The 10,822-nt window shown below is 43.0% G+C and overlaps 2 protein-coding genes across 4 annotated transcripts in view; one reads left to right on the top strand and one right to left on the bottom strand.

The window, feature by feature from the left end:
- Positions 1-10,822, bottom strand: part of LOC127430221 (neurofibromin-like) — a 174,288-nt gene that overhangs the window by 62,397 nt on the left and 101,069 nt on the right. The gene's annotated exons all lie outside the window — the stretch shown is intronic.
- Positions 4,071-7,216, top strand: LOC127430228 (oligodendrocyte-myelin glycoprotein-like). The gene is made up of 2 exons (XM_051679861.1): positions 4,071-4,309; positions 5,734-7,216. Exons 1-2 carry the CDS (start codon positions 4,296-4,298, stop codon positions 6,914-6,916), a joined length of 1,197 nt encoding a protein of 398 aa, XP_051535821.1. The 5' UTR covers positions 4,071-4,295; the 3' UTR covers positions 6,917-7,216.

The following is a 10,822-nucleotide window of genomic DNA, read 5'->3' as shown; positions in this document are numbered from 1 at the left end:
ACAGATGTTTTGTGTGTTGACCTCTTGCATCATAATAGCACGTTGAAGAAGTCAGCTACATCAGACCCACACAACAGTCACAACAACAACATGTTGTTCTTCACGCATTGATTTTGTGCTGGTCAGACCAATCAGATTCTACGCTACAAGACTGTTTTGATCACACAGACTGGGAGATGTTCCGGTCCGCCTCTGATGAAGACATCAAGGTTTACGCTGATAGCGTAATGTGTTTCGTCAGTAAGTGCATAGAGGACGTTGTTCCAACCAAAACAATACGGATCTACCCCAACCAGAAACCATGGATTAATAGCGATGTTCATTTGCACTTAATGTGCAGACCTCCGCTTTTAATTCAGGGAACGCGGAGGAGCATAAACAAGCCAGTTATGCCCTCCGCAAAACTATCAGAGCAGCAAAACGCCAGTACAGGGACAAGATTGAAGGACAGTTCAACACCACTGACTCTAGAAGCATGTGGCAGGGAATTAATATCATCACGGACTTCAAAGGGAATTAAAAACTCCACCGTGAACACCGCTGCCTCTCTCCCAGATGAGCTAAATACTTTTTATGCTCGTTTTGAGGGAAATGACACCACCCTCGCGGAGAGAGCTCAAGCGATTCATTCACTCTCCATCTCTGTAACAGATGTAACCCGATCCTTCCGACAGGTGAATATCCGTAAAGCCATGGGTCCAGATGGCATTCCGGGCCGTGTCAGAGCGTGCGCGAACCAACTGGCTGGTGTTTTTACGGACATTTTCAACCTTTTCCTCTCCTTGTCTGTAGTCCCCACATGCTTCAAAACGTCCACCACTGTGCCTGTACCAAAGCAATCTGAAATCACTTGCTTAAATGACTGCCGTCCTGTTGCTCTGACCCCCATCATCAGCAAATGCTTTGACAGGCTAATCAGAGATAACATCTTCTCTGTGCTGCCTGCCTCACTGGACTCACTGCAGTTTGCTTACCACAACAACCGTTCCACTGATGATGCCATTGCATCTACACTACACACTGCTCTCTCCCACCTGGAAAAAAGGAACACTTAAGTGAGAAGGCTGTTTGTAGACTACAGCTCAGCATTCAACACCATAGTGCCCTCCAAGCTTGATGTGAAACTCCGGGCTCTGGGCTTAAACAGCTCGCTGTGCTGCTGGGTCCTGGACTTCCTGTCAAGCAGACGCCAGGTGGTTAGAATTGGCAGCAACATCTCATCACAGACCCTCAACACTAGAGCCCCGCAGAGCTGTGTTCTCAGCCCACTCTTGTATTCCTTGTACACACACGACTGTGTGGCAACACACAGCTCCAATGCCATCAAGTTTGCTGATGATACAACGGTGGTAGGTCTGATCACTGACAATGATGAAACAGCCTACAGAGAGGAGGTGCACACTCTGACACACTGGTGTCAGGAGCACAACCTCTCCCTCAACATCAGCAAGACCAAGGAGCTTGTGGTGGACTTCAGGAGAAAAGACAGAGAACACAGCCCAATCACCATAAATGGAGCACTGGCAGAGAGAGTCAGCAGCTTCAAGTTCCTCGGTGTCCACATCACAGAGGAACTCACATGGTCCGTCCACACTGAAGCCGTTGTGAAGAAGGCTCATCACCGCCTCTTCTTCCTGAGACAGCTGAGGAAGTTTGGAATGAACCACCACATCCTCACACGGTTCTACACCAGCACTGTAGAAAGCATCCTGACTGGCTGCATCACTGCCCTGTACGGCAATAGCACCGCCCACAACCGCAAAGCCCTGCAAAGGGTGGTGCGAACTGCCAGACACATCATCGGAGGTGAGCTTCCCTCCCTCCAGGACATATATACCAGGTGGTGTGAAAAAAGCTCTGAGGATCATCAGAGACTCCAGCCACCCGAGCCATGGGCTGCTCTCACTGCTACCATCAGGCAGGCGGTATCGCAGCATCAGGACCCGCACCAGCCGACTCCATGACAGCTTCTTCCCCCAAGCAATCAGACTTTTGAACTCTTGATCTCTCACGATCAATATACATCAGCGCTGCACTTTATTAATCTTATTATCTCACACCGGACTGTCATAAATTATATTCTCTCTTAACAACACACTGGCAACTGACTATCAACCGACAGCCTGAATGTCAATACAGTACAATACAACCTACTGTATATTTTATATATACTATTTTTATTGTATGGGTATTCTATATTATGTGTATGTGTGTTCTGTATACTATACATTGTATATTATTATTGTGTTGTGTAATTATGTGTATATTAGATATGTAAATTGTGTTATGTAAATCTGATGTTTATTGTAAATTGGTATATGTCTCATCACTGTCATGACTGCTATGTTGCTCGGAACTGCACCCAAGACTTTCACCCACTGTTGCACTTGTGTGTATGGTTGTGTGACAATAAAAGTGATTTGATTTTGACATGTTGTTCTTCACGCATTGATTTTGGTGCAGATCAGATGTATTTTATCGGTTATGCTTATGGTGCAGTCCTAAGGCAGAAGACGACACAATTTGCTCCTGGATTGTTCTAACTTTACGAGCTCTGCTTTGGTTCACTAGGACATTATCCTTATAAACACTGTGTAAAGCATTATAATAATGTTTTTTTATTCTAAACATTATTATATGTTGTGAATTAATAGACGATTAAGAATGTTTGTCTAAATATTTCTTGCGATCATTGGTATTTCTTGTCTGAATCCTTAAACAGCTCTGTATCTATAGCTGTCATGTGCTTCAGGCTGCATATTCAATAAAAATAATTAAAATCATGCATGAATGGAATCCAGATGAGAATAGTAAAAGAAGCTATTACCACTCAATGATAATTGAAAGTTATATGGAGAGTATACAATGTGTAATTTGTCATTTTACATCCTGAATTCATAGCACTAACGCTAGCATGCTAACCATGGCCATAGTATGCATCTGTTGCCATCTTATATTGTATTTTATGATGGAATGTGTGAAAGTAGTCCATGTAAGATCATGAAAAGTTTTTATTTTATTTTTTTTACTAGTTTTATTAAAGCAAGACATTTATTGCTAATGGAAACATTGGTGTCGGGTGATATACATTACATTAACATGTATGATATGAGTGTTACATTACATTAACATGTATGATATGAGTATTACTATGGTAGACAGATATGAGAATTAGTTAATGGACAAAAGAATAGTAATTAGAGGCACATCAATGTGTCACAGGTGTGAATGGTTTACAGACTGCAGATCTGTCCAAAAATTAACATTAAAGATCTTTTACTGCAATATTAGATATGAATATTAAGTTCTTGTTGTGGCATAAATCTAGTAATTTCCTTGATACTACACCTCAGTTAGTCAACAATTATTTCCATCAAACATTCCATGAGGATATTATTTGGTAAATATTGACAGAGCAAGAAATTAAATTAAAAACCTTAACAACAATCACCTACAACCGTCACCTACATGAGGCCATGACTGCATAGGAGCATAAACCATGTTTCGCTGTCCTTTACCATTAGCTGCGTCATACACGGGCAGATTAATTAATCAATGACTGGTACCATCGCAACAAAAGCGATTTTCATTTATCAAAGCATCGGGCAGTGAGTAATGAGAGACAGTGTGTGCATGGACTGTGACACAGAACAAAACTGTGAGTGTTTAAGTGAGAGAGAGAGAGAGGGAGGAATGAGAGAGATGATTTGGTTGATGTGTGCAGATTCAGAGTATAAAACACTGAAGTCCGCATCCCCCACCCCCGCCTCATCAGCAGCAGTCTCTGTGCTGCATTCCACTAATGCATCCCCCACCCCCCCACCCCCCCCACCATCCGAAGATCCTTTACTCCCCTCCCTCGGTCTTACCCTCCTCCCTCCACCTCCTCTAAAAGGCAGCCCTGATGCTGGTGCGGTAAGCAGGCAGCCAGCAGCAGTGGATGCCATCCAGGGGTGCAAACAAATTGCACGACCATGCCTGGAGAAAAGGAAAAGCAGGGAAATGGCTAAGAGAACCTAAACCAAAGTAACTCACTGCTGTCAATGAGAGGGGAGGTACGGGTCGGGCAACAAAGGAGAGCGATAGAGAAAACCTATGTGAAAACAAGTGAGGGAGCAAGAGAGAACGTGGACCCAATTGTCAAACAAGAGTGGAGATATATATAGGACAGAAACCAACTAAGCAACTGAAATTTGCTTTCTGCTGGTCTAGTAAGAGGGGGAACAGGAAGAGGCTACTGGGAATAACTCGAGAGGGACCAGAGAGTGAGAAAGAGACAAAATGCCTGCAAAGTGATGGAAAGGATCAGGTAAGAGATATATGACATGACTGGCAAGCATTTTGGAGAGTAGAACACATGCAATTAGGTTTCTGTGGGCTGTCAAATCACGCAGCATGCATGATCATTAACAGAATGCACAGTGATGCTCGGTCAGAGGGAGACTGCAGTAGGACATTTCTTTTCGCAAAAGAGGGACCTCTTAATCAGAGCTCATGCTTAATTTCTTGCATGTGTACACACAAGCAAACTTAAACTCCTTCCTAAGGGTTTAGTTCCAAGTCTTTGTATCCTGCTGGCAAACACTCAAACTTCACAGTGCTTTTTGATTACTAAGGGATTTGCTAATGCTTTCGGCTTCTTTTGTACCACTGTGGCAACCCAGAACTTTCTAGAACTGAGTGTGAAACAATGGTGTGGACACACATAGATGTTCGGTGCTCTCACTTCAGCAAGTAACGCTGTCTTAATATGCCCCACAATCGTGGGGTTGGGGAGTTGGGGAGGTGGGGGGTGCACTATGCGGGCACTACTGTCAAGGCTACGTGCTAACTTCTCACTGCTGCAGGAGGACTGTTTAGGTCCTGGCAGGAACTCAAACTATCAGTGAGAGAGAGAACTAAGAGCCTCTACTAACAACAGGTCGCACTGCAATCACCCAATATAGTGTAATACACAGAAATAAAGAAGTCTCTTAAGCTGCTGAATTAAAATGTACTTGTTTTGATTGTCCCAACCTTGCTCATGCATAACACAACTGCCGTTCTGATCTCCTTTTTTTTTTTTTTTTTACAAATTGCAGAAAAGTGCCAAGAATTTTTCCTGGCAGGCTACCAATGCCCTAGCCCAGACCCCCTAATCTCAACCATATAAAGCCTGTAAGGCTGAGTAGCCTGTCAGGCACAACTCATTACACCTTTCAGGTATCTTGTTGTACTGGGGTGATGGCATGAATGAAGGGGACACATTAAGACATGGTTCTTTGAAAAGCAATGATTATCTCCCAAAAAAGTGTGCGAGGGGTGGGGGCAATGTTGACGCCTCAGCAAGTGCAGGGGAGGATCCCCAAGTTAGTCCATCCCAAGGCAAAATGATTGCTGTGTCTCTGGAGCAATCTTTAAAAGAACTAGCTATTATGTTGGACCTACATCTTAAGAACAGAGAAACAAAAATGTGTGCTGAGCAAGCTGCTTAAGAAATTGCTCATCCTTGGAAATTGATGTTGATTTGATAATTAAAAAACTAACTATACTAACAGGGGAAGTATACTCAAAGCAGGGTATACTGCAAGAAAATGAACCCTGAAAATTGCACATTATCCCAGTAGGTGTCAAAACTCACATCTCCAGGTTAAAGGTTTGGTGTATCTAGTCTGCCTGGATGCTAATAATTTTTCATCAAATCAAAGCAAAACCATTTTTAAGGTAGTGATAAGTTTGCTTTTTTCCCCCCAGGACAGCCAACACCATACCTGCCTCCATGCCAGCTAACCTGCTGCTGCTGCTGCTTCTGTTTGGGGTGCATGTTGGTGCCATTTGCCCACCAATGTGTGCCTGTAGCAGAGGCCATAGGGTTGTGGACTGTTCTGCCCGTGGTTTGGGTATACTTCCTGACAGCCTGCAGCACAACATTCATTTTCTCAACCTATCACATAACCGGCTGCAAGATCTTGATGGATTTCTTGTCCATTTTGACCATTTAAGAACTCTTGACATCTCCTATAACTATCTCAATCATTTTCCTGTTGGCCTTCCTCGAGCTCTTTGGGATGTACGTGCCTCAGGAAACTACATCCGGCAATTGGAGAAGAATGATACAGCCTACCATTGGAACCTTCAGTCATTGGACCTCTCATGCAACCAGTTGGAGCGTGTGGTTTTCATCAACAACACGTTGTCCAGTCTGCAAGCCCTGAATCTCAGTTACAATAAATTCTGGACGGTCCCCACAAACATGCCCTACAATTTGGAGATCGTGGATCTCTCTCACAACTTCCTTCTGCAGATCCTGCCTGGCTCACTGGATCGCCTGCTCCGTCTGTCTAGATTCTATCTGCATGCCAATCGCTTCACCCTGTTAGGTGAAGGCGCATTTAGTAGACTCGAGGGACTGCAGCTCCTCACACTTGGAGATAACCCTTGGGCTTGTGAGGATGAGGAGAATATTAACCATCTGCTGACTTGGATGCAGCAGACCCGTGCAAAAGTGCTGGGCTGCCCCTGCTACACTAGGCCCACATGTGGGGAGGTCCACCTGTCTACTAGCAGAACATGGCATTCAGCTGCATTCACAGAGCCACCGCTGGGTGCTGATGCACATAATCCTGGCTATCGAGCACCAATGCAGGCAGTTACCTCTGGGTATATGACCAAGTCGGCCCTGCTGAATGTGCATCACAACCCAAGTGACATTAATGACTCTGGGGCAGGCGAGCAAGCACTGACCATGGGTGGAGGCTCTCTCACATCCACCCCACATAGCCTATCCACACATGCAAGCACAACAATCCGAACACGAAGCACTAAGAAGGACCTTCCAGGTAGAGCTCGGAGCACAAGTCATCAAATTCACAAATCCATCTCTGAAACTGCTGTTTTAAGTCTTTTATTTACAGCAATGATTATCGATGCTTTGTGATTCTGCAAATCAGTCTTGTACTAGACTTGCTGCCTTGAGTCTGGGGGAAAAAAAATCCACAGAATGCAAAAAAGGAGATACCTCTTTGGTTTTAATTTTCACATTGCCACGATGAGCACTGTTCTTTAATTTATGCAATCTCTGCCTGCTTCCAACAACATTACCACCCTCAGAACATGACTGAGTACTATATGGCTACGGTGCACACTCACATCTTCTAGAAATGTAAACAGGTACAATACAATTTATAGTTCCTTGGTGTGGGAAAAAAGAATGCTCTTTCCAGTGTTATGCTTGTCTATTGACAGAGATTTGTGTATTGTTTATATTATTTATTAATTAAATAATTACAACTGCATTGCAGTGTTGAGCTGATGTGGTCTATGGATCTGTACCGACATGTTGCCTTTAAATGTTGAAATAATAAAGGGAAAATACATCTTTAACCCGTCTCTGCTACTCTTCAGTTATACGATAGTGGTAATTTAATATGATTACCGTATTTTCCGGAAATAAAGTCGGAAATATAACCTGACTATAAGTCACACCTGGTCAAAATCATGTTGAGAAAGAAAAAAAAAAAAAAAAACACAGATAAGTCACATCTGTAGATAGGTTGCACCATCAGAGGTTGTATGCGGCAGGCACTAAAGCCCAAAGTATTCTTCGCCGGTCCGCGTTCCGCGCTGGTCTGTGCAGTCCACGTGACGTAATTTTCATCATAAGGAGTGTCCACGGACATCCGCGCACAGTGTCCGTGTGCAGCCAGATTTAAACGCACATGCGCAAGGTTGACTGTTGAGATAGAAAAGTCACAAGGTGGCAATACGCACAGTTGGGCTGTACTGTCAAGCAGTAGTCAAAGAACATATCCTTCTCCATCGGTTTGTTGTTGCTGTTCTTTGTTGTTTGTTTGGTAGCGTATAACAAAGCAATTGAACTCTGGTGCGATTGTTCCGTTAGTGCGGTTCATTTGAACAAGTGTGAACACTGCCATCCGAACCTTGGTGGCACCAAACAAGCGGACCGAGACCGCCTGAATAGTGGGTCTCAGTCTGCTTCCAAATGAACTCTGGTGCGGTTCAATTGATATATGAACGCAACATGGACCAAAGACGTCTAAACGGACCAAAAACAGGAAGTAAGTTGCCTAATATTGACCTCAAGCATACCTGGTTCTTCTCATCATAGGAGCTATGTTGCCCATTACAGTTCGTTACAGGCGTCAGAACCGCCGTCAGCCATCCTTGCAGCATATTTTCATTTGTGTGTGCAAAAGAGGAATTCCTGGTGCTGTTTTGACTCCTTTACAAATTTTATTAGCTCTTCGTTTGTTCTCAGCTGGTAAAAATACCATCATATATACATATATAAATATAACGAGCGCATTTCACCCAGCAGCCAGCATTGTTTTGGATGAAAATATACATCATAAAAGCTGTCCAATCAGGTTGTGATTTTTTCCTGATGCCTTTTGTTTCATATCTTTAGGTTCGGTGTTAAAAATGCCAGTGTGAATGCTAAGCGAACCAGGACTAAATGTATCATTTTCTTTTTTGGTCTGGACCAAGAGGACCAAGAGAACCGAACTACAAGTGTGAACACACCCTAAGGGTGCTTTCACACTAGCACTTTTGGTGCGCACCCAAGTTCGAATGACGTCAAAGTTCGGTTTGTTTGGGTGGTGTGAATGCTGTTTTCCGAACTCGGGTGCACACAGCGCTTGAAAAGTTGGTCTGGGGTATGGTTCATGTGAACTCCGGTGCGCTTCACTGCTAATATGAACACAACTGTACCAAATCGTGGAAGTGAACCACTTGTGATGACGTATAATTCGCGTCTTTGCAGGCTCCCGATCACAATTATTATGGTTTAATGAATTTCTCGTACCAGCTTGTGTCCAAATAAATCACCTTCAAAGAGCAGCTGACAGTCTTCACATCTCTTGCAACCCATCTGTGGGCTCGCGGAAGATAAACACTAATATTCTTCACATCACTGCACATTCAATGCATCCGTGGCAGACAAAAATAATTGTCGTTTTGTGCATGTAAAGTTTTGGTAGTAAATCCAAAGAGATCAATACTTCAATAAAACAGCGAAGCTGATGTCTTCTTGAGTTGTTGCCTAGTTACAGTAGTAAAGAGCAGGCGCTTGTACTCAGGTTGATGACGTAATCGGACTGCGGTTCGGACCCAAAAAATATGTTGTGAACAGAGACCAGTGGGGGCAGGGAGAGGGGGGAGGAAACAAACTCGGGTTCGGTCCAAGCAACCGAACCAAGCGTGAAAGCACCCTAAGACCTGTGAGCAGCCGCCCTACCTCCATTCAGCCGTTCAAGCAGCATGTCAGACCACACCGTCGAGATTCCCTCAGGATTTACACATCATGTAAAGGTTTTTATTTTTTGAGAGAGAGAATCTGCTTTAAGTAATAATCTATAACAGTTTTTCATATAACGTTTGTTTCTCTCAAGAACTGTCTTTCTGTGAACATTTCTGATATTTGAAACCCTGTTTACTATGCATTAAACATCCTGTTCACTGACAATGGTTTTACTATGAGTGAGAAGAAACGTCATTTTGTGGACATGTGAGGAGTTGCGTTTGACAGCGCAGTCTTTGTTAGAACAATAATGTCATGATGGTACAGAATATTTAAATTGGCTGCATAAAATAATTTGTAAAGGCAAAATACTCTAAACAGGAAACTTTAAAACTCTATACTACCGTTTATATGACTGATGTTTTCATCTGTTTGTGTGTAAGTTATGTGTTTTATTGTGCAGCATGTTTAACCAGTGTCCTGAAAATATGTGCTACCTATCAGGATGAGCTACCAACGCTATAGTCGCATAGTTTTAGGGTTAGGGCTTAGTATAGCCTCACAACATATCACACTACATGACAGTTATGCTGGTAGCACATCCTGACAGGTATTATCTGCCTGACAAGATCTGCTCCCTAGGTTTTAACACTTTTCATGCTGTTGTAGTACATACCGACAGGTTCTCCTCCCATGCCTCCCGACTTGTGCTACCCATGTTTTAGCTTTAAACATCATTGTTTTTTAGAATATCCTGAGCAGGTAGCACAGACTGTCAGAACACCGGCCAACATCAGTTACTAATAAATTATGTAAATAAGTCACTTCAGACTAAAAGTTGCAGGACCTTTCAGATGATGAAAAAAAACTGTGATTTATATTCCGGAAAATACGGTACATAAAATAAGTCAGTTGTCCATAGAGCAAAACTGGACACAAAGCAAAGCTAATGTCCAGAGAGTTTTTAAATATATGGCTGTTGTACGGTATATAAACTCAGCAAAAAAAGAAACGTCCCTTTTTCAGGACACTGTATTTTAAAGATAATTTTGTAAAAATACAAATAACTTTACAGATCCTTACTGTAAAGAGTTTAAACAATGTTTTCCATGCTTGTTCAATGAACCATAATCAATTAATGAACATGCACCTGTGGAACGGTCATTAAGACACTAACAGCTTACAGACGGTAGGCAATTATGGTCACAGTTATAAAAACTTAGGACACTAAAGGCACCTTTCCACTGCACATTACGGTTCGACTCTGCTCGCTTTACTTTTCTGAGCTTGCTTTTCCAATGCAGTTTAGTGCCGCCTCAACGTGGGTGGGATTATAGGCTGATCATCATAGTTGCGCCGCCTCTACTGCCGTGACATCATCTTAAACGCGACACAAACATTACTGACCATAAACAATAACAAGACCGCTAGCTGTTAGCTACCAGCTCATTGTGCTGCATAAAGCAGCTGTTGCATGGTGATTTTACGCAAGTGTAACAGTTAAATTGGCCTGGTTGTTTTAGAAGCAAGCTTTCCAGTAGCTGGTCAACTAAATAAAGTGAAGCTTTCAAGCAGGGTATA

This window comes from Myxocyprinus asiaticus, chromosome 39 (genome assembly GCF_019703515.2).
Source record: "Myxocyprinus asiaticus isolate MX2 ecotype Aquarium Trade chromosome 39, UBuf_Myxa_2, whole genome shotgun sequence".
Lineage (NCBI taxonomy): Eukaryota > Metazoa > Chordata > Actinopteri > Cypriniformes > Catostomidae > Myxocyprinus > Myxocyprinus asiaticus.
Note: the sequence above shows the minus strand (reverse complement) of the source record. Positions and strands in the feature narration are given on the sequence as shown.